Source organism: Rhododendron vialii, chromosome 7a (assembly GCF_030253575.1).
Source record: "Rhododendron vialii isolate Sample 1 chromosome 7a, ASM3025357v1".
Classification (NCBI taxonomy): domain Eukaryota; kingdom Viridiplantae; phylum Streptophyta; class Magnoliopsida; order Ericales; family Ericaceae; genus Rhododendron; species Rhododendron vialii.
In genome coordinates this window covers 31,119,332-31,143,128 of record NC_080563.1, presented here as the reverse complement: position 1 = coordinate 31,143,128, position 23,797 = coordinate 31,119,332, and the positions used below count along the sequence as shown (strand labels likewise).

The 23,797-nt window shown below is 43.5% G+C and overlaps 2 protein-coding genes and 1 non-coding gene across 3 annotated transcripts; 1 reads left to right on the top strand and 2 right to left on the bottom strand.

Annotated features, from left to right (window-relative positions):
- Window positions 1-3,112: 3,112 nt before the first annotated feature.
- On the bottom strand, window positions 3,113-4,862 carry LOC131332893 (uncharacterized). The gene is made up of 3 exons (XM_058367205.1): window positions 4,338-4,862; window positions 3,936-4,283; window positions 3,113-3,748 (listed from the first exon to the last, which is right to left on the bottom strand). The coding sequence occupies exons 1-3, from the start codon at window positions 4,860-4,862 to the stop codon at window positions 3,113-3,115; spliced, it is 1,509 nt and encodes a 502-aa protein (XP_058223188.1).
- A 1,077-nt stretch (window positions 4,863-5,939) lies between these two features.
- On the bottom strand, window positions 5,940-17,944 carry LOC131332892 (uncharacterized). Its single transcript, XM_058367204.1, has 2 exons — window positions 16,931-17,944; window positions 5,940-6,227 (listed from the first exon to the last, which is right to left on the bottom strand). Exons 1-2 carry the CDS (start codon window positions 17,942-17,944, stop codon window positions 5,940-5,942), a joined length of 1,302 nt encoding a protein of 433 aa, XP_058223187.1.
- Window positions 17,945-18,755: 811 nt separating this feature from the next.
- On the top strand, window positions 18,756-18,860 carry LOC131334999 (small nucleolar RNA R71). The gene has a single exon (XR_009202393.1). It is a non-coding gene; the product is annotated as a small nucleolar RNA R71 (small nucleolar RNA).
- Window positions 18,861-23,797: the final 4,937 nt, after the last annotated feature.

Below are 23,797 nucleotides of genomic sequence, written 5' to 3'. Positions count from 1 at the left end.
AATTTCCTTTAATAGACTTTGCCTACTTTAACTGCACTTCAAAACAATTTCTATTAGTTTTTCTTGATTATATTTTATTTACTTCAGAGTGCAACGCTAACAATGTTTCTAAAAAAAACATATCAAAAAAGAGAAGAAAAAGACAGAAGTACGGTCCAATGTTATGGTGCGTCATGACGCATTTCACTGGAAGAATGTGGGTTTACAAATTGGGCTAGCTTTTGCTTCATTGATGTTGATCCAAAGCATCACATCATTGCGACATGACAAATGATAGACGCGTAAATGTTCACATATGCACCTCCTAATTTATCATTGTTAAGTCCAATTATATTGTTACACAGAATTTAATACTTTATTTTTGTGTTCTAGGTTTTTGGATGGTTTGATGCAAAAAACGCAGAGGTGGAATATTAAACGGTATTCGAAGTTTAGCACGGGCCACGGCATGAGTACTAAGGAAAAGGAGTGGATCCAATGGTAGGTAATTATCTTGGACTAAATGATGGGCCATGGAGGTGAAGTCGGCTAGGAATAATAAGAAAAGAAAATAGGGTTTTTATAGGCCTCTGTAGCCATCCATAAAAACCCTATTTTCTTTTCTTATTATTCCCAGCCAACTTCACCTCCATGGCCCACCATTTAGTCCAAGATAATTACCTACCATTGGACCCACTCCTTTTCCTTAGTACTCATGCTGTGGCCCGTGCTAAACTTCGAATACCGTTTAATATTCCACCTCTGCATTTTTTGCATCAAACCATCCAAAAACCTAGAACACAAAAATAAAGTATTAAATTCCGTGTAACAATATAATTGGACTTAACAATGATAAATTAGGAGGCGCGTATGTGAACATTTACGCGTCTATCACACCCCTCAACTTACACTTTGCTAGTCCCGAGCAAAGAAAATAAAATGCAACTAAAGAAAACTAATTAAAAACGATAGTTCTTTTAAACCCCCAGGCAGCCTCGGTAGGACGAGTGAAGTCTCGTGAGGGTTTTCAGCAGTGATTACCCACAAAACACAGTGAACCTTCCACATGGAATCCAAAATCTGTCATACAACTTATTGGTTCATCAAGCAAAGAATATGCAACTGCCAAAATGATATAAGAAGGCGAAATAGTTCCAAACGCTATCAAGTCAAGAAATAAACCATGGCACCTAGGCTTAGCGTGTGTGATATGGGCAACAACCACAAGTATGCAATGACTAACCGCTCTCTCCGGACCGAGTTTCGACTTCAATTCTCATCATGTCATGCACTCACAAAGAAAAACACTCGAAACAAGGTGCATAGTATGAACTCTCAAATGTGCGGTTAGAAGTAATATAAATGAAAGCAAAGCACTCGCACACTATGACACGAAAAGAACGCTTTTTATGGTGGACACTCGATCTCATGAACGGAACACCAAGCATTGGAAGTCACTTTCACATCCATCAATCCACTTTCCATCACCCCTAGGATCAAATAGGACTTTATTCGAGGTTGTAATGCGGGGTAAGGAGAAATATTTCAAGGTTAGGGTAAAACATCACGTGTCCGAGAATAGGCAAACAACTTAGGGCTAATTTAACAATATGAGCCCAATTTTTTTTACTTTTTCAACTCCACCTTATCTTTCCTTCTAACCTTTCAACATTTTTCAACCATAAAGCATGATTCCTCCTTTTCAAACATATTGGTGCCCCTTTCTTTCTTTTTTCCCTTTTTTTTGTGTGTTGTGTGTTTCTTTTTTTTTTTAAAGGGGTATCATCAATTCAAGCACAAATTTCTCAATCTATCCAAAAATTACACCTTTTGCCTTTCTCCAAACACAATATGGAAGGTGGAGCTAACCAAGAAAAGGCTAAGTATACAAGGCTCAAAGTGGCTCGCAAGGGATAAATGTGAACACAAAGGAACGAACTGGCTCAAGCATCAAGAAAATGCCTATAATCCTCTCCCAGGGGTGTAACATCCACATGACTAACCAAAATCGAGAGATAGTATTATGCGTTCAAATTCCAACACTCAGCAATCAAGAATAATAAGACCTCAATAAGTTGACTCTTTCCAGGACAAACTAAGAGTTTACTTGACACCGCTCCAACAAAAAGATAAGGCACGAAAGCTCACTAGGGCATAAGTCTCCACTAATCTAGCCATCAAGAACAATCAATTCACAACTCACTAGTGATCAAAGCCCAACTATACGTGAAGTGCAAGAGTGCTAAACCAAAGTGTCATAATCAACTTCTTAAGACAAGCTAGCAAGTAGAACTACCATGCCAAAAACAGATATCATTACGGTAGACAATACACCTCAACTTAGTTTTCCAACAAATAATCACAACTGGTTCAAACCGCATGCAAATGGGTCCCACTATTTTTAATTTTTCAAATTTTTATTTTTTTTGGATTTTTAAGAGCAAACTACAAAGTAGTCCATCTCCCCCAACTTAAACCATTCGATGCCCTCATTGAAAGCATAAAAATAAAAAGATAGGACAGAAACGTAAAAGAGAGGAAAGGTATCACCTCGAAAAGGAGGAACATAATAGACTATTATAGCAAGAGGGGGACTCCCAACTTGGATCGAACAACCTGCAAAATGTAAGCCTCCAAAATAACAAAATATATACAAGGAAAACAACTAAAGAATGTAAAAAAAAAGAAAAAAAAAGAAGTACAAATAAAATAAAATAAAATAAAAATCCATCCACTTTCTTCACGCGAAAGACACGGGTACTACTTTTCTCCCTTGCCAAAAACTGTGGTTCCTTACTTGTTGGCAGAGCAATATGTGTAGGATTCAACGATATCTTGAGAAGTGGTGCCATCATCTAATAGGCTGTCACTCCCTCTGGGGCTGCCAGATTCCTTACCCACCACTCGGCTTATAAAGCAATCTCCGCCAAGTTTGACACTAAAGTCGGATGGTTCAAATAGATTTCTCACTGCTAACTACGCGCCTGCCGCCAAACCCATCCTCCTAAGTACTACATACGTAGCTTTGACAAGGTGGCTATACCAGACCGTTGGAAACCGTTCGAGCATGGCAAACACTGGAGGTATCATAAACTCCATGGATTTTAAGTCTCCTAGACTTCCAATGAAAGCTCTAATCTATATAAATTGGGTCCATCAAAGTAATGGACTCCACTGTGGCACAATCCACCACGCCATCACCAATTCCTTCCACGTAAGGTTTAAGCAATTGGCCATTGATCTTGAAAACATTACCAACACGTGGATCCTTAATCTCTACAGCTCCGTGGGGGAAAACACGAATGACAACATATGGACCGTCCCACCGTGACCTCAACTTACCCGGAAAAAGTTTAAGTCTAGAATTAAAAAGCCACACTTTTTGACCAACTTCAAAGGACTTTCTAACAATGTCTTTATCATGAAATGCCTTAGTCCTGTCCTTATAAATTCGTGCACTCTCATATGCTTCATTGCGCAACTCTTCCAGTTCAACAAGCTGGAGCTTACGATTTAACCAGGCAGCGGCCATATCGAAGTTAAACTTCTTAATGGCCCACATAGCTCTATGCTCCAACTCAATGGGCAAATGACATACCTTACCAAAAACTAACCGGTAAGGAGACATGCCAATAGAGGTCTTATAAGCTGTACGGTAGGCCCATAAAGCATCATTGAGCCTTAAAGACCAATCTTTTCGATCGGGCCTAACCGTCTTTTCAAGTATGCGTTTAATCTCCCTATTTGACGCTTCAACCTGCCCACTAGTCTAAGGGAGATAAGGTGTTGCCACCTTATGAGTGATAGAATACTTTCACACAAGGGCGGCAAAGTATTTATTGAGAAAATGGGTGCCCTCATCACTAATAATCGCCCGCGGATAGCCAAAATGAGTAAAAAATATTACTTTGAAGAAACTTGACCACAACTTTGTGGTCATTGGTCTTGGTGGCTACCGTTTCCACCCACTTGGACACGTAGTCCACTGCCACAAAAATATACGCGTTCCCATGCGAACATGGAAACGGACCCATGAAGTCTATCCCCCAAACATTAAACATCTCCACAACAAGGATGGAGGACAATGGCATCATATCACGGTACAAAATATTGCCGATTTTCTGGTACTTAAGGCATGCCTTGCAAAACACATATGCATCCTTAAACAGAGTAGGCCAATAAAAACCGCTTTGTAAGACCTTCGCCGCCGTCTTCTTCCCACTAAAATGCCTTCCGCACTCAAGTGAATGACAGAAGGTGAGAATGCTATGGTACTCAGTCTCAAGAACGCACCTCATAATCACCTGGTCCGAACACAACTTAAAGAGTTCTGGATCCTCCTAAAAATAGTGCCTAACCTGCGCAAAAAAATGGTCCTTCTCATGCTTGGACCAATGAGGGGGAAGCGCGCCTGTGGCTAGGTAGTTGACTATGTGTGCATACCATGGGGGTCGCACTTGTGACACCTCAAAGAGTTGCTCATCGGGGAATGAGTCCTTAAGGGGCAAGGTGTCACCAGAGGCATCCACTAGGATCCTTGATAAGTGGTCTGCTACAGAATTTTCAGATCCTTTCTTGTCTCGAATCTCCACATCAAACTCTTGGAGGCGCAGAATCCACCTAATCAACCTAGGTTTGGTCTCCTTCTTAGAAAGCAAATGCCGCAAAGTGGCATGATCAGTGTATACTACGACCTTTGACCCTAAAAGGTAGGACCGGAACTTGTCAAGGGAAAAGACCACATCAAGTAATTCCTTCTCTGTCGTGGTATAGTTCAATTGCGCATCAGAGAGGGTCTTACTCGCATAAGAAATGGTGCGAGGGACCTTGTCAACCCGCTGGCCCAAAACAGTACTGACTGCGTAGTCGGATGCATCACACATAATTTCAAAGGGTAGAGACTAGTTGAGGGACTGCATGATAGGTGCTGTGGACAACGTCTCACGGAGCTTCGCAAAAGCTCTCATACAAGCCTCATAAAAAATGAAGGGGGCGTCCTTAGCCAAAAGATCACACAAAGGCTTGGCGATTTTAGAAAAATCCTTGATAAAACGCCTATAGAACCCAGCATGTCCCAAGAAAAAGCGAATTTGCTTAACTGATGAGGGGGGAGGAAGTCGAGAAATTAAGTCAACTTTTGCCTTGTCAACTTCAATACCCCTCTTGGACACTATGTGGCCTAAAACAATCCCCTCCTGAACCATGAAGTGGCTCTTTTCCCAACTTAGAACCAGGTTAGTCTCCTCGCACCGTTTAAGCACCTTTGCAAAATTTTGGAGACATGAATCAAAGGAGGCCCCAAAGACTGAGAAGTCATCCATGAATACTTCTAGAAATTCCTCCACCATGTCATAGAAGATAGCCATCATACACCTTTGAAAGGTCGCAGGTGCATTGCACAAGCCAAAAGGCATGCGCCGATAAGCATAAGTACCGTAGGGACAGGTGAAGGTAGTCTTCTCTTGATCCACTGGGTCAACGGCCACTTGGTTATATCCGGAATAGCCATCCAGAAAACAATAATAGCTCTGGCCCGCCAACCTCTCTAGGATTTGATCAATAAATGGAAGTGGAAAATGATCTTTCCTAGTCATGGAATTGAGCTTCCTATAATCAATACACACACGCCAACCAATCGTCATGCATGTGGGCATAAGCTCTCCCTTATCATTCTCAACGACAGTAATGCCTGACTTCTTGGGCACTACTTGAGTGGGACTCACCCACTTGCTATCAAAGATGGGGTATATGATACCCGCATCCAGCAGTTTGACCACCTCCTTCATAACGGCCTCCTTCATGTTAGGGTTCAACCTCCTTTGCATCTCTCTTGATGGTTTTGCATTTTCCTCACAATGAATGCGATGCATGCAAATGGAAGGATCAATACCCTTGAGGTCGGCCACTGACCACCCTATCGCACTCTTGTGCTTTTTAAGCACTTTAAGTAATTGACCGTCTTACTCAGAAGAAAGGTCAGAGGCAATGATCACGGGCAAGGTGTCATCAGAGCCAAGAAAAACATACTTCAGAGAAGCCGGGAGAGACTTCAACTCAAGCTTCGCTGGGGCTTCTATGGAGGGAAGAGCTGGAGTGCTAGACAAAACAGGTAAAGGCTCGAAAGGAGTTCGCCAGGTAGGTTTGGTCATACAAGGTGCAAGGTCTAACAAAGAATTGACCTCAACAATGGATTGGTCAATATCAAACTCCTCATAGCCAAAATGGGCAAGACATGCCTCAAGAGGATCCTGAACCAAAATGTACGGCAATGCTGTAGGGAGGTATTCCCGAGCAGATACATTTAGTTACCAAACACGTGATGTTTGGGAAACACGTGGTAAATACGACTGGACTTATCGCCGGGCAGTATAAAGAACAGCGATATGGAACAATGACATGTGAAGTCCTTGGTCCATGTAATCTGTTCGGCTGAATAAAGGCCAATGACATGACAAGTCAATGGTGTAAACTATCTGTTCGGCAGATAGGAGGCATTTTGATTACGTTTGGACAAAGTTACATGTGAAGTCCCTGGTCCAGGTAGTCTGTTCGGCTATGAGACAGTCGAACAAAGAAGGAGCTCCAATCAAGAGCAGGAGCAAAGGGAATACTCTAGAAGATTCCAGAGTAGTCATGTCCCATAAAGGGATAAAGATCCCAAGAATATAGGATCTGAGAAAGATACCCAACGAGTATGGGATGTTCGGCTCTTAAAGGAAAAGAATCCTAAAAAGACTCTTTTCCATAAACTGATAAAGGAAACGAGACTCCTTGATATCCTGGGTTTCCTATACGAGTTAGGAATCCTATGGCAACAATGATGCTTGGACAGCAAGCATTCATAAATCTATAAATATGAGGAAAACCTAGAGGTGAAAGGTACGCAATACATTGCATTATTATTGCTTTCCTACTGATAATTAGGGTTTAATTGCTAGTACGTGATACTAACAAAGGCATCGGAGGGCCTTTGCCACGAGAGGCAAAGGTGCACTCACCCCCTGTCTATTTTGCAGATTAGGGTTCAGACGTCGAGCTAGGGTTCCGGTGAAGAGGCACGAATAAGCCGTTGCAATCCAGTTGATCCGAGGCATCAATTGTTTTCATCCCCCTACAATTGGCGCCGTCTGTGGGAAACGAAAGAATTCCCTTTTGAAATACGACCATGGTGGAAGTAACTCCAGCAACACCGCATGAACCAAAAGATGTGTTAGATGAGGGGAGGGACAAATCTCCACCTGGGGCTCCGAGAAAGCCCCAGGGTGGGCACAGGAGGAACACGAGTAAGGACCGCCCCCTTACCGTGCATCATAACTCCAAAAATAGAGGGGATGGAGAGACGGCTTCGAGATCCACGAGAAGGAGTAAATCCCATCACAGGGATGAATCGATCGCACACTCCAGGAGTGTGCACCATAGTGACGACGTTCTTGATAGGAAGAGGCAAGAAGTCGAAGAGTATGCTCGTCTGATTAAAAAACGAGAGCATGAGATCAGAGAATTGGAAAGAATTAGGGAGCATCCGGAGGATTCTGGACTGTCTCGAAGAAATTCTAGAGGCAGTAGGTATGCTATGGTACAATACAGAAAAGCTCCTTCACGAGGAAGAAGGAGCAGAAGCAAGAGCAGAAGTCCTGTTATAGGGCATCATGAGGCTTCTCTACGAAAAAGGGGAAGAAAAAGTAGAAGCCGAACACCAGAGAGAAGGACTTCTTCACGAAAAAGGAGGAGCAGAGACCGAAGTTCTACCCCCGAGGAAGAGGATACGAGAAAGCATCATCGAGACAGGTACGAGAGGCCTGATGCTGATTGGGTCAAGGCTTCGGCCCACAAGTCAAAGGAGCAAGAGGATGGGACAGTGACTGCACGAGAAGCAGCACGCAAGGCCCTGAGTAATATTGCAGCCTCCCCCTTTACAAAGAGGCTACAAGAAGCAAGGTTGCCGAGCAGAGTGAAGCACGGTGCATTCGTACTTTACGAGACAAATACGGATCCCGTAGCTCACATACAACATTATCAATAGGCCATGTTTATGCATGAGGGGGATGATTCCATCTTGTGCAAGATGTTTCCCTCCAGTCTTGGCAAGGTAGCATTATCCTGGTTTCATAAATTGGCCCCACGATCCATACGAGGATGGAGGCAGCTAGCAGAGGAATTTACTGCTCGGTTCTTAACGAGCAGAAAGGCCCCAAAGACTTTTGAGAGTCTTTCCACCATGAAGCAGGAGGAGAACGAGCAGATTAGAGATTATGCAAAGAAGTACTGGGAAACTTTCAACGAGATTGAAAGTTGCAGTGAGGAGTACGCAATTGCTACGTTCAAAACTGGTTTGCCTGTTCGGGGAGAGCTGCGCCGTTCATTGAATAAACATCCAGTAGCCACCTTGGCTAAATTGATGGAACGGATAAAGCAACATGCCAGAATGGAGGATGACATACTCCGTGAGGATGGCAGGACGGTTGCCGAACAGCCGAAGGCACCTGCCAAAAAGTGGATAAGCCAGAACCCAAGTCTTACAAAGACAGAAGGGAGTACGGGCAGGCTAAGAAAGAGCCATACAAGGACAAGCAAGCTCCTGACCCCAAGTCCTTCTTTTCTATCACTACGGTTTGGAAGGAGCCAATATACAGGATTCTTTATCGAATAAAGAATCAGCCATATTTTAAATGGCCCCCAAGTCTAGGCGGAGACAAAGATGCAAAACGTGCTACGAATCAGCACTGCAGTTATCACAAAGATTGGGGCCATATGACCGAGGATTGTGAGGTATACAAGAGGCACTTTGATGATTTGGTCTCTCGGGGCTATCTGAAGGAGTTTATCCAGGAGGACCCTAAAAAGAAAGGGAAGGCTATGGAGCTGGGTTACGAGCAACACCCTAAAGGCGTGATCCATATGATACATGGGTTGGCTGCACCTTATACGAGGAGTGAGGTGAGGCTGTTGCAAAGACAGGTCAAACACGATCAGCACGTGATGCGATTGGGAAACAAGAGAGGGAGAGAGACTGATGTATGCAAAGAGAGCATGGCATTCAGTGATGATGATTTGGGGGAGGTCCAAATACCCCACAATGATGCATTGGTCGTAACCCTACGAGTTGGGGAATACGACATCGAAAGAATTCTAGTGGACTCGGGCAGTTGTACAGAGGTATTGTACTATGATGCATTCAAAAAGATGGGGCTGGCCCAATCAGACTTAGAACAGTCCACAACGCCTCTTATTGGGTTCGGTGCAGGAGCAGTCTGGCCCCTTGGAAAGGTGACGTTACCTGTTCGGGCCGGATCAGTAGTGTTGAGAACGGACTTTTTGGTGGTCGATGTCCCATCTTCCTACAACACGATTATAGGGAGGACGTGGTTGCACAAAATGAGAGCAGTCTCCTCGACTTATCACCAGATGGTAAAATTCCCAGGTTCAAATGGGATTGAAATCCTTAAAGGAAACCAGAAGGTGGCACAGCAATGCTTGATTTCCATCATTAAAACAGCCCCGAAGGTCCACCATGTTCACACATTAGAAGTACCAGACCAACCAACCATCGAGGATGTTGGAAGAAGCCCGGCTGAAAAAGTGGTTGAGGGCCTGGAGAAGATTCAGATCAACGAGATTGATCCTGAAAGATATTTTTTGATTGGGGAATCATTACCAGCAAATGAAAAGGCTGAGTCGATAAGATTTCTGAAAGAATATATAGATGTTTTTGCATGGGTACCTAAGGAAATGCCTGGGGTGGATGCAGATGTGATCTGTCACCATTTAAACATTGATCCTCTGCATAAGCCGATCATTCAGAAGAAACGAAGGGCAGCCGTACAGCATGTAGATGCTGTGATCGAAGAGGTCGATCGTTTATTGGAGGCCAAGGCAATACGTGAAGTCTATTACCCAGAGTGGTTATCCAACACTGTTGTGGTAAAGAAGAAGAATGGAAAGTGGCGTGTCCGTGTGGACTTCACAGACCTGAACAAAGCATGTTCTAAGGACAGTTTTCCTTTGCCTAGGATCGACCAATTGGTTGATGCAACCTCTGGTTACGAGCGAATGAGTTTTCTCGATGCATATCGAGGATATCATCAGATTGCTATGTTTGAACCTGATCAAGAGAAGACTTCGTTCATCACACCACGAGGGTTATACTGTTACAGTGTTATACCCTTTGGACTGAGGAATGCTGGGGCTACATACCAAAGACTTGCAACCATTATGTTCAAAAAGCTCATCGGGAAGACTTTGGAAGTTTACATAGATGATATGGTGGTAAAGAGTCGAGAAAAGGGAGGGCATATTTCTGATCTGAAGGAAGTGTTCGAAATCCTGAGGAAGTATAAATTAAAACTCAACGCCTCGAAGTGTGCGTTTGGAGTTGGCTCAGGAAAATTCCTGGGCCATTTGGTAACTTTGAGAGGGATAGAGGCAAATCCCGATCAGATTGATGCCTTACAAAGACTACAGAGTCCCAAAACTACCAAGGAAGTCCAGAGGCTGAATGGGATGGCAGCAGCACTTAACAGATTCATCAGCAGGTCAAGCGACAAATGCAGACCCTTTTTTCAGTTATTGAAAAAAAGGGAGGGATTTGAATGGGGAGCAGGATGTGAGCAAGCTTTCCAGGATCTGAAGAAATACCTGGCCGAACCCCCACTGTTATCAACTCCACAGCCAGGTGAGTCTTTAATTCTGTACTTAGCTGTTTCCGAGCACGCAGTAAGTGCAGTCTTATTGAGGGATTTGGGGATTTGGGGATTGAGCAAATCCCCATTTATTATGTTAGCAAGACATTGTTGGACGCAGAGACGAGATATCTGCCTTTAGAAAAACTTGTCCTAGCACTTAGGACAGCAACCAGGAAATTGCCACACTACTTCCAAAGCCATAAGGTTGTGGTTTATACTGAGTATCCATTAAAGTCACTGCTTCGAAAGGCAGATTTTTCGGGAAGGATCTCGACGTGGTCCGTGGAGTTAAGTCAGTATGATCTCGAGTATCAGCCACGCATAGCAATTAAAGGCCAGGTGTTGGCTGATTTTGTGGCAGAGTTTTCCCCCACTGTTGCTCCCTTGCCTCCTACGAGAAAGGAACAGGCAGCTAAGACATCATCCTTGAAGGATCAACCCATAGCCGAACAGGATCCCAAAGAATGGAAGTTATTCGTTGATGGATCAGCGTGTAATACTGGTTCTGGAATTGGAGTTGTCCTCTTTCCTCCTCAAGGAGTTCTGATTGAACTCTCTATTCGGCTTGGATTCAGTGCATCGAATAATGTGGCTGAATATGAAGCACTCTTGGCAGGATTGAGAAGTGCAAAGACCCTTAAGGCAAAACGGGTCAGGGTGTATTGTGATTCCCAGCTTGTTGTGAATCAGCTGTCCGGCGAGTACGAGACTCGAAATGAAAAGATGGTGGCCTACGTGCAGGCAGCCAAGGACTTGCTTGATACCTTCGAGAGGGTATATATTGAGCAAATAAGTTCGGGACAGAATGCTCATGCGGATTCCTTAGCTTGGTTGGCTGCAGCTGTACCAACAGAGTTCAAAAGAAGGGTGGCAGTAGAATATCTAAATGAGCCGAGCATTGGGAGGAGTATAGATTTGGTCTTGGACGTGAACCAAGGACCAAGTTGGATGGACCCGATCATGGAGTACTTACGAGACGAGATACTCCCTTCCGACAAAAAGGAGGCCCACAAGATAAGGGTCAAATCTGCTAGGTTTTGGCTGTCCCCAGAGGGAAAGTTATATAGGAAATCCTTCACGGGTCCCTATTTGCTATGTGTACATCCTGAGATGGTACAGAAGTTCCTTCATGAGATCTACGAGGGAACCTGTGGGAGCCATGCTGGAGGGAGATCCATTGCCCACCGAGCAATTACTCAAGGCTATTGGTGGCCACACATGCAAGAAGATGCAAAAGTGTATGTAAAGATTTGTGAGAAGTGTCAAAAATTCTCACCAATGATTCGAACACCCGCCGAAGATCTGGTGCCTTTGACAAGTCCCTGGCCTTTTGCTCAATGGGGGATGGATATCGTGGGTCCATTGCATAAAGCAACTGGGAATCGAAAATTCCTGCTTGTTGCAACTGACTATTTTACAAAGTGGATTGAGGCAGAACCACTGGCCAAAATCACTGAGCCTATGATAGAAAGGTTCGTGTGGAAAAGCATCATCACTCGTTTCGGGGTCCCTTATTCATTGATCACAGACAATGGATCCCAATTTCAGAAGAAATTCAAGGCTTTTTGTGCCCAATATGGAATAAGAAATTTTTATTCCACCCCAGCCTACCCTCAGAGTAATGGGCAAGCAGAGGCATCTAATAAAACTATCCTAGATGGGATAAAGAAAAGACTTGACAAAGCTAAAGGAAAATGGCCAGATGAGTTGTCATTAGTCTTGTGGGCTCATCGAACAACGCCTAGGAGGTCTACGGGAGAGACCCCCTATTCATTGGCTTATGGAACAGAGGCTGTCATACCTCTGGAGGTAGGCCTGCCGACCAACAGGACAGTTTTGGTTGAAAGTGGAGGCAATGATAGGGCTCTTGAAATCGAGCTTGACCTCGCCGAGGAGAGGAGAGAAAAAGCCTTGGTTCATCTTGCTTCTTACCAAGAACAGCTGATGAAAAGCTACAACAAACATGTTCATCCTCGAGAATTTGGTGTTGGGGACCTCGTGCTACGGAAAGTGCTCGGCAACACCAAGGTGGCCAACGAAGGCAAGCTGGGGGCCAACTGGGAGGGCCCGTATAGAGTAACTGAGATTGTGGGCATAGGAGCCTATAGATTGGCAGATCTGGATGGTGATCCAATTCCCAGGCCTTGGAATGTTCATAATTTACGAAAGTTCTTTGTTTAGAAGTATTAAAATCTGTTTTGGATTTACACTACGTGATTGTGTGGGAATTACGAATATAATTCCTTTGTTCTAGTTTTGATTATTTTTGCAAAGGGTACGAGTAACGCCCTCTTGCGTTTTACAGATTATGAATACAATCACTTCTTTCGCATAACTGTTGTGGTATTTAAATACGAACTACGAGTTTGGTTCTCCTTATTCGTATTGGGGAGCAGGGTATACCTTTTGAGTATGTAAAACTTAAAAGTATTATACATTTTTAAGTACGTGACACTTAACGAATACAAGTACGAAACACTTGTATAGAATTTCAAGTATGTGAAACTTGGGTATACATTTGAACGCAAGTATGAAAACACTTGTATGTATTTTCTTAAAATATGTGATACTTAGCAAGTATGAAAACACTTGTGTGTTTTCTTTTAAAAAGTACAAGTACGAAATACTTGTATGGACGTTCAAAGTACGAGATACTTATATGGTATTTTAAGTACGTGATACTTGAGAAACTATATTGGCTTGACTTATATGTAAGCCACATTTAGTTTAAGTACGTGAAACTGATGTTCCTAAGTATGTGAAACTTGAGGAAAACCTTTATGATCAAGTGTTTGTATGACAACACTTGAAAGACTTTTAAAACATAACGAGTATATGTTAGCCACATTTGTTCAAGTACGAGAAACTTAAAAACATTAAGTACGTGATACTTAAACACAAGTATGAAACACTTGTGTGATTTCCAAACGGTTGAGTACGTGACACTTAAACACAAGTATGAAACACTTGTGTGATTAAGTATGAGCACACTTATATGCCTTAAAAACCATTTAAGGTGGAACGCTTTTAAGTACGTGAAACTTAGAATTCAGAACAGAAAATCTTGTGTGAAAGATTTGCTAAAAGTACGACATACTTATGCAAACAAATGATGCTTAAACAGTACGAACTACTTAGATTGAAAATTGCATACGAACAGATGCAGCAAACATGGAAGCCGAGCAAAACATAAAAGTTATGCCACGAAGGGCCGAATACCTGTTTTAACAGTAAAGTATTGATAGTACTGGTACCACGCAGGGTAAAAAAGGCTATGGTCATGCAAGACCAGCCGGATGATTTTTAAAAAACTACCTGTTTACTATCTTAATCCAGGTTCTGAACCTCAGAAGGGACATCAGCCTCATCAACAGCAGTAGCAGTTTGTACCTCTGGGATAACGATCTCAGTGGTCACTTCCAGAACAGATGATTGCACAACGTCATTTTGTGCTTCAACTTGTATTTCTTCATCAACATCTGTAAAATCATCAATCTGTTGATCAACATCGTCTGCTGGAGCTGCAACTTGGCGACTTGGTAGATCATTCTCAACCCATAGGGGAGAATCCTCAGCAACTCCTGCCTTTGTAAGGCACGCCTCCCAGCAAGCAACCCAGATTTGGTCTTGAATATCAGGCATCTGCTCGACATAACTTGATGTTGTGGCGTCAAAACCCTTCTGATAACCATCTTCAAAGGATGCCTTTTTGGTGCTGTCCATCTCGGCCAGAACTTGATGCAGACTCTCCTCCGTGGTCACAAGCTTGCCCTTTGTCTCAGACAAGTCAGCTTTAGCTTTATCTCTCTCTCTCTAATCTCGTGACTGTTCGGATCAACCTGGTGTTGTCATTTAAAAGCCTGATCCTCTCGGCTTCAGCTTCCTGGAATTTTTGGCCCAGTACGACCATTTTTTGGATAAACTATAGCAAATACCAAAACGTGAGTAACTTTTTTCTTAAAACTTATAAAGATGAAGCTTTAAAGAAGAGAAGGTTTTATTACCTTGATTCCACTGACGAGACCAGTGGACACAAGCCGATCAGGGGGAGACAAAGACTCTTTCTGTAAGTCAACAGGGAGTAGCAACCCTTGGGCCAGAGCAAGTGCTGTCTCCGACGAACTAGCACTATCCCCGACGTGAACGGGACGGTCTCCTCTAGTGAATAGAGGAGTCCATGTTTGAGGAAGTACTTGGGTAGTTGGTGAAACGGGGTGATGTGTTTCGGTGTCTGCTTGAGAAGCAGTACCAGTAGGGTCTTCTGATCTAGGCCGTTTGTCTCTGTGAGCATCACTGGCCTCTATGGTAGTCTTCACTTCACGAGATGAAGTGGAGCGGTTCGAACCTCCTCTGTTACGACGGGGTGCAGGAGGGGCGTTCCCTGTGGAAGCTACCCGACCAGATCCCCGTCCCCGAGAAGAGACGGTGAGGAGAGAGCTGAGGTCTAAAGGCTGACGTGTCATAGTGCTCGAGATTGGAGGAGATAGAGAATAACCTGAGGATGAGGATTGGCTGGTTACACAGATGGGAGCTGGCTGTTCGGGTAATGGTTGAGAGGAGGCCTGACTCCGTGAGGATCTTCGAACTCTTATTCGTGGTAACGGAATTCCTTCGGAAATTGGGACTTCACCCGGTTGACCAGCTACAGTTACTCCTGCGTTGGCTCTTGTGCTCCTAGGCTGAGGAGCAGTTGATGTGGAGGCAGCACTGGTGCTGGGGTGAGCAAGCCTCCTGTCGATAACGCCTCTGTACGAAGGATCGTATCCCAGAAGCACGTCAGCGTCACGACCCCGACCAGCTGTTCGGGTACCAGGCACGCCTTTATATTTTAGGACTTTGTTAATATCCTCTGTTCGGATGTTGCTTGGTGTACGTCTGGGACGATGATTAACGTTTTCAGCTGCAAGTTTCAAATTGAAAAACCAAATTTAGTTCATGAGAAAGCTACGAGAAAGCAGTAAATGAAGAATTGTAAAAGAGGAAAATCAAGAGCATACGTGGGTAGCCCCATATGTGGGGACAATGGAGCCCCAGCACTTGGCCATCTTCCCCTAAAGGCTCGAATGCTCCAGTCACATAGAGGAAGTCGATCTCATGGTCACGAGCAGAGTCTGGCAGATTGAGCACGAAGCGCTTCTCTGCTCTCCTAACTTTGAAGTAATAAGTATTGTACTCAGGGTTTAGTACTATACTATACCACCACTGGATGTCCCAGATTCCTAAATTGGTCTCTAGAATCCCATTTAGGGCTATAGTCCCCATTATCAGTCTAAAAACGTTCGTAGAAACTTGCATGGGTGTAAGACGGTACCAGCTCAAAATCTGGCGAAGTAATGGATGAAGGGGGAAACGGACCCCTCCTTCGACAATGGATACGATTGGGATACACATTCTATCCCATGATCCAGCATCCCTATCCACTCCTAAAGGGGCAAGTTCAAGCCCTACGTTTTCAGGAATATTGTATTTTTCTCTAAATGCCGCCATGGCAGCAGGGGTATCACAAAGCTTCCTAAACTTACTGGGTCTAGGAGGGTTGTCATCCGCCATGAGTATATTCAGAAACGGAGAAATAATGGAAATGGATACGAATCGAAACCCTAGAAACGACCCACGAATCTGAGAAATAAGATCTCAGATGGAAAACTGAGCAGGTGAAATGAAGTGAGAACGAGAAATCTTACAAGAGTACTGCGACGATTTCCCGGTTTGCAATCAAGTTTGCAGAAGGCGGCGATGGCGGAAAGCTTAGGACTGAAAGTTCGAATGTTTTGGATAAACAACCAAAAAGAGACCTTCTAGCGGTTTAAAGGTGAGAGACGGAGACGAAACGTCTCCTCTCACACCGTTACAGGAAAAAGTAACGGAAAGAAGAAACCGTTCTGACGCCGTTTCATAGAACGTCAGTTCGAAATTAATGCTAGGCATACGAAACGTGCCACGTAGAGTCATTACCTCGAGATGGTATAATGACAAAGGCGCCAAAAGGCATCAAAGAGATATTGAAATTATGACTGCACGGGATCAAAAGGGTTTGGTCTAGATAAAATTATGTTTCTAAGCATCATATATTGCCCCCGAACAGTGGTAAATACATGAAGCTGGGGAGCAATTGTAGGGAGGTATTCCCGAGCAGATACATTTAGTTACCGAACACGTGATGTTTGGGAAACACGTGGTAAATACGACTGGACTTATCCGGTGAAGAGGCACGAATAAGCCGTTGCAATCCAGTTGATCCGAGGCATCAATTGTTTTCATCCCCCTACAAACGCCTCTTCTACTAACTCATGAACGACATCGACTGCAAAGCAATCTTCCTCCTCGTGAGGCTGTCGAGCGGCCGAATACATATTCAAACTCAGTTTCATATTGCCGAATGATACCTCCATCACTCCACTCCTCACAGAAATCTGTGCATTGGCCGTGGCTAGAAAGGGACGACCCAATATGACAAGCGTTTGAGATTTAAGGGCTGTGGGGTGGACTGGCTCTGTGTCAAGGACAATGAAATCAACAGGAAAGTAGAAATTATTCACCTTGACGAGGACATCCTCTAACATGCCCCATGGGGCTTTCACAGAACGATCGGCTAACTGCAGAGTAACCGATGTGGGCTTTAACTCACCAAGCCCCAACTCCTCGTACACAGAGTATGGTAAAAGATTGACACTTGCCCCTAAATCTAAGAGTGCCCTACTAATAAAGTGATTGCCTATGACAAAAGAGATTGTGGGCACACCAGGATCAGCAAGCTTGGGGTCAGTGTTAGATTGAAGAACAGAGCTAACTTGGTGAGGAATGGGGATGGGCTCTAAAAACTTGGCTCGAGCCTTCCGCTTGTGAGTGCACAAGTCCTTGAAGAACTTGGCATAAGATGGGATTTGCTCAATGGCATCGAGCAATGGGATGTTCATCTTAACTTGCTTGAACACCTCCATGATATTATCAGTGGATACTCCCTTCTTGCGAAAGGGTGAAGATGCATTCAGGCAAATCGGGAAAGGTGCCTTAAGAATATAAGATGGGGTCTCAGATGACCCCGGAACAACTGTAGACACTAGATCGGTCTCCTTCTCCTTAGACCTCTTATCAACCCTAGACCTCTCAGCGACAGGTGGAGACACTTTCTCATTCGCTTTGACCTCCTCCGGTCGGGTCTCTACATCTCTCCCATTTCTGAGGGTGACAACTAATTTCGCTTGTTCATGCCCTTGCGAATTGTCAATATTGGTGCATCCCTCGTGGGTTGGCCACTGGCTGACTTGGTAATCTACCCTCATCCCGATGGTTAAGAGCATTAGCTAGCTGACCCACTTGGGTTTCCATCTTGGCAATGGATTGAGAGTGGAAGTAAAGCAATTGAGAGTCAGCTTTCATTTATTGGCAATCGGCTCTCGTTTCAGCCATGGCCTTCAACATTTGCTCCTCAAAAGCTGGTGTCCTTTGGGAGGACGTAGGAAGAGCATGAGGTTGTTGGTACTAGGGTGGTGCAGGTGGTGGACAATAGGCCTGTGTGTTGGAAGTATTAGGAAATGAAGGCCTCATAGGTTGGGCAAATGGTTGCCTTTGGTCTGGCTGTCGCCATCCAAAGTTGGGATGCTTCTTCCAGCCGAGGTTGTAAGTATGAGAATAGGGATCATTTGCTGGCCTACCAAACCCTTGGGCAGCGTTCACATGCTCTTAAAGAAATTCTGGAAATTGAGATGCCATGTGGCACTCATTTATTTGATGGCACGGACTGGAGCACAACTGACAGACCTCCGCAACAGCAGCAAGAGGTGAAGAATGTGAAGGACTATGACCCAAAGATAAGAAAGTGTCAAACTTGCAGGTCAATGCATCTACCTTATAGGAAAGATCATCAGAGCGGCCCACCTCATAAAGGCCACTATGTTTTGAAGAGGTAGAAGTTGTCCTATTTTTGTGAGATGATGCGGCTCGGTGTCGTGAATTCTCCGCTAACTGCCCAAACAAGTCCCACCCTGATTCTCATTTTTAAGCATAAATGTGCCTCCACATGAGGCATCCACCATATATCGGTGTTGTTCGCATAGTCCATCTTAGAAACATTGGACTAACTGCCATTTAGGAACTTGGTGGTGTGGACAACTTCTAATGATATCATTAAGCCTCTCCCATGCTTGGTGAAATTGTTCGCCTTCTTTTTGATATAAACTAGTGAGTTCTTGGCGAATTTCTTTTGTTTTGCCTATGGAAAAGTACTTTTTCAAAAACTCATTCTTCATTTGATCCCAAGAATTGATGCAATTCGGTGTCAAAGTATTAAGCCAGTATTTGGCTTTATCTTTAAATGAGAACGGGAATAACTTCAACCTAAGGGCATTATCAGTGAAGTGCTGAATTTTAACAGTGGAGCAAATCTCTTCAAAGTCCCCTAAATGCCGATATGGGTCCTCATTATCAAGTCCATAGAATGATGGGAGTGTTTGTAACAAACTGGACTTGATTTCAAATTGTGTTGAGGTAGTGGTTGGCAATGCTATGCACGATGGTGAGGTGTATGCGGATGGGAGAAAGTACTCTCCGATCGCAGGTGGAACCTCAGCCTCTATTTTTTCAGTCATTGTAACAATTGAAGTGGGTGGAGGCCGAGGGTTACGAGAGACTGCTCGATTATCTCTAAAGGTCTGTTTGATCTCTGGGTCAAAATTATCAAATAAAGGGTCAAGTGATCGACGACCAAACATACAAAGCAAAATGTCTCCAACTCAAATAAAAACAAACAAACAAAACACTAAAACTCAGAAAAATAAGAAAACTCACAGCGCCAAGAAATGCCAATTGTATTGCACTATTAAGCTGCAATGTTGCCACTTACGTCTTGCTCATGTGCGCTACAGTTTCTCGATTCCTGTGCTTGACATAATAAAATGCTAACAAAGAGAGAATGCAATTAAACAACTATGAGGAATAATAATAAAGTAAAAAAAATACCTAAACTAGGAATTAAAATAAAAATCAACTAAAACAACGCAACCGTGCTTGTAATCCCCGGCAACGGCGCCAAAATTTGATCGAGTCGTTTCCGTATCAAAAATAATTAATAAAACAGAATAATTACTACTACCTAAAAGATAGCGGTAAGTACTCCGAGTATCATCCTCAGGGATTACGAAGGCTAAATTGCGATTGCTTTAATTGATTTCTAACTTAATTCGAAAAGAGATTTGATTGTTGATTTCTAAAATATTTAAAGCTGAATAAAAATAAGCAATAAAAAGTGAGAGTTTATGAGAGAAAAAATCTAGGGTTTCGAATCCACTCGACCCGTTGTAACAATTTATATACGATGATAAAGGTCTATTATTCGAACAATCCAGATATCGTTAGGGTTCGCAGGCCCTCACGGTATCGCCAAAAGATTTCTATGAATCGCCGAATAGCATGGGGTATCGCCGCCTAGCATGAACTGTCTTACTAGTACGATCCGTCTCTATGGCACAGATCGTCTAATAGCACGGCGCGTCTTACGGAGTATAACCCATCTTACTCAGCTATCACAAAACAATAAAGAGCTGCTGTATGAACGTGCATGAAAATCTAGAAAATCATACACAAGATTTGATAGAGAAAATTAAAACCGCAAATAAATCCTCAAGTCATACAACCACGATTCGAATAATAAAAACACTAAATCAAAACATAAAAATCGCTACTCAAAGTTCGAGTTTCATCTATACCCTAGAAACGAGTTTAGCCGGACAGCGGAAGAGAAATCATTGCGCTATTGTTGTTCTGTCCGTGACATCCAGCGCTCTGTTTATTTCCGAAATCTCTCAATGTCTGCGCAACTCCTCCTTTCTCTGTAATGTGTCAAAAGTCTAAAACCCCTTTTTTTTAATCCAAGCCGTGCTCACTGTTTTTATAGGCCTCTGTAGCCATCCATAAAAACCCTATTTTCTTTTCTTATTATTTCAAGCCGACTTCACCTCCATGGCCCACCATTTAGTCCAAGATAATTACCTACCATTGGACCCACTCCTTTTCCTTAGTACTCATGCTGTGGCCCGTGCTAAACTTCGAATACCGTTTAATATTCCACCTCTGCATTTTTCTATACAATGATAAAGGTCTATTATTCGAATCAATCCAGATATCGTTCGGGTTCGCGGGCCCTCACGGTATCTGGATTGATTCGAATAATAGACCTTTATCATCGAATAGAAATTGTTACAACGGGTCGAGTGGATTCGAAACCCTAGATCTTTTCTCTCATAAACTCTCACTTTTTATTGCTTATTTTTATTCAACTTTAAATATTTTAGAAATCAACAATCAAATCTCTTTTCGAATTAAGTTAGAAATCAATTGAAGCAATTGCAATTTAGCCTTCGTAATCCATGAGGATGATACTCGGAGTACTTACCGCTATCTTTTAGGTAGTGTGGGCACGCGCCTGAAAATTTTCATTTTTGCCTAAAAATCGGGTGCGCCCCTTATTGGAAAGCGTGGCGAAAAGCTTGCAGTTCAAAGTCGCCACTCAGGTTTTAGTGGTGAAACACCCAAAGAACCGAACTTGAAACGTTTGCTACATTGTTTGATTTTGAAAGGCGTAAACTGGTCCATCGTCACCTTCGATATCTGAGGTTCGGGAGCCAGGTTACGAGAGGGGGAAGGGTTTTATGGCACCCCTCTCGCCCAATCCGGAGATCGGTCTCTACTCGGGCATTTTTGTAAAAATATTTGCATTTTTATCTCATTAATCATTTTTAGCCAATTAGGGTGGGGGAACAGTTAAAGGGGATTAAAATTGTAACAAGTTGCATTGATGTGGCAAAATGGCATGGGTGATTTGCTTTAATGAAACAAATAACATAGATTGAGAACAAGCATCTGTGAGCGTTATAGACAAACTGGAACACATTGATCTGAAATGATGCACGCAAGAAGAAATCTGCATGCGCTGGCGATGCCACTGCATGCAGAGATGACCTGCGTACGTCAGTCCAATACTGGCATGCGTCGGTAAGCCTAAACTCATAGCTTCCATTCTCAACCCTCTGGGCTCTGGAATGGACCAGTGCACACCCAGGACAAACCACGCAGATAATAGGACATAATAAATACAGTTACAGACCATGGAAACAACTTTAAAGAAACAAAATGGACAGTACACCCCATAAACAGTGTGGAGAAGTAAATAGAGGCCAAGATTGAACTACCATGCAAGGGCCACCCAGTGGATCGTGACATAACTGTCGTAAGCCTGTCTTAAGAGACTGTACGCTAGTTACTTCATTTGTCCAGTGCTTGGCTTTGCATCATCTGGGCTCTGGAACATGACCAGAAGAATCTCAGAGGCCTTCCCAAAGCAGAAGAAACAAATAACAACTAACAGTCCTAAAATATAAAAAGCTGTAAACTGGTTATTAGGCATGCTTACAGTGATGAATAGACAAGAAATAAAGCATAAAACAAAGATTCAGACCCCAGTTCACAACTGGAGTACGCCAGTTGTGAAGGGCTCCGAACTAGAGTACGCCAGTTCTAGACAGATCCCCGACAGACCAAGTTATAAAACTGTACGTAATGTCACGGATCGGCTTATGCGTGCTTATGACTGGCGCACGCCGATTATAGTCAGAAACGATTTTTTTGAAAACTTGCTAGCTTTAGGGTCAGGACTGGTATTGATTACCAGCCTTGACCCTGCTAGAAACCCCCCCCCCCCCCCCTCAGGGATCAGAACAGAAAGTTTACAAAGATTGGTATACCTTTGATTTAGAGCTTGATGGAATGTTTGAGCTTTGAACTTGGAGTTTGAGGGATGGATGATGAACAAAAAAGGGTATAGATAGTGTGTGGGAGAGTGTCTTTTGCTTATTCTTTCAATAAATGAAAGAAGAAGGAGAAAAGACCAAGGAAGAAGAAAGAAAGAACTTGAAAGCTCTTTATGAGTGTAACCTTTTTTTTTGTGAACCCTTTATAAGGATAAAGAGACGGGGTATATATAGGGGAAAAGAGGGGGGGGGAGGTTAGGGCCAGTCAAAGGGACTGGTGCCTTAGCCCTTAAGACTTTTTTCTCATTGGATGTGAAGAAAAGGTGATGGGATGGGTGTAAGAAATGTCCTCTAGCAAAGACAGCTTTTTCGATGGATTAAAAGGTTCCCATGTGCTGTAGACCCCTAGCCATGGCTTCTGCATGCTGAAAAACACAAGTTTGACCAGAGGTTTGACTGGCGTACTCTGGTTAGTAACTGGCGTACTCCAGTTCGAGCTTGGTCAACGGTCAAAATTGATCGATGACTGACACGTGGCAGAGGACCAGCGTATGCAAGTTGGTTTTTGCTAAGGCCTTTTGGTTCTAGTTTAGAGAGTTTGAAAGGGATCTGAAAGGGTTTTGGAAGGCCAAAGCTCAAACATAATAACATTTCCGGGGTGTTCTTGATCCATTTCATCATCGGAGAATCAAATACCATAAGTAAACTAATTTGGAAAGTCCAAAATAGCGTGTCTACAGTAGCCCCCCTTTGACGGCACTTGGAGCACCATTGACTTGGTACAAGTAACGTCAAAAGTTTTCTAAACACCCTCTCAAGGCTATCCAGAACAGAACAGGCTAGTAAAGCAGACACGAATACTTGAAGAACCTGATTGAAGGATTAAACTGAACAGGCAGGCTGTCGCCGATTGAATTGGTGGTAGGACAGACCGCCGCGTTGTTGATTGAATGGACAGGAAGACCGTCGCTTGTTGATTTTGAAAACGGACGGGCGAACCGTCGTTGAGTTAAAATTGGACGGGCGAACCAACGTTGATTTGAAATTGGACGGGCGAACCGTCGTTTGATTTGAACTGGTGGACGGGACAAACTGCGGCGTTGTTGATTGAATGGACTGGCCGCCATTTGGGGAATAACTAGCTGCAGATGGAATTATCACTGCATGGGGACCAAACCTTTTCGGCACACAAAGAACCCCAACAATCACGGGTAGGTCACGTCAGGGAGGTTAAATTCCATCTATTGGGAATCAGAGCCAATCTCCTTATCAAAGACCATCCGAGACAGAGCAATAAGACTATTGGAAGATGTGTTAATGGTTGGATCACTGTAGACCAGGACAGAGTGATGCTGCAAATGGATTGGACAGGACAGGCTGTCATTGACTTTG

Bases quoted from the DNA above. Each gene is read 5' to 3' on its own strand.
- LOC131332893 (XM_058367205.1), bottom strand. From the start codon at position 4,862: ATGTGTGATGCATCCGACTACGCAGTCAGTACTGTTTTGGGCCAGCGG. The intron at 4,284-4,337 runs GTTAGGCACTAT...TGTTCGGACCAG, and splicing joins AGGACCATTTTTTTGCGCAG to GTGATTATGAGGTGCGTTCT. The intron at 3,749-3,935 runs GTAGCCACCAAG...TATCTCCCTTAG, and splicing joins TGTCCAAGTGGGTGGAAACG to ACTAGTGGGCAGGTTGAAGC.
- LOC131332892 (XM_058367204.1), bottom strand. From the start codon at position 17,944: ATGAGGGTAGATTACCAAGTCAGCCAGTGGCCAACCCACGAGGGATGC. The intron at 6,228-16,930 runs GTAGGGGGATGA...ATTTTGGTTCAG, and splicing joins AGTTAGTAGAAGAGGCGTTT to GATCCTCTTGAGGCATGTCT.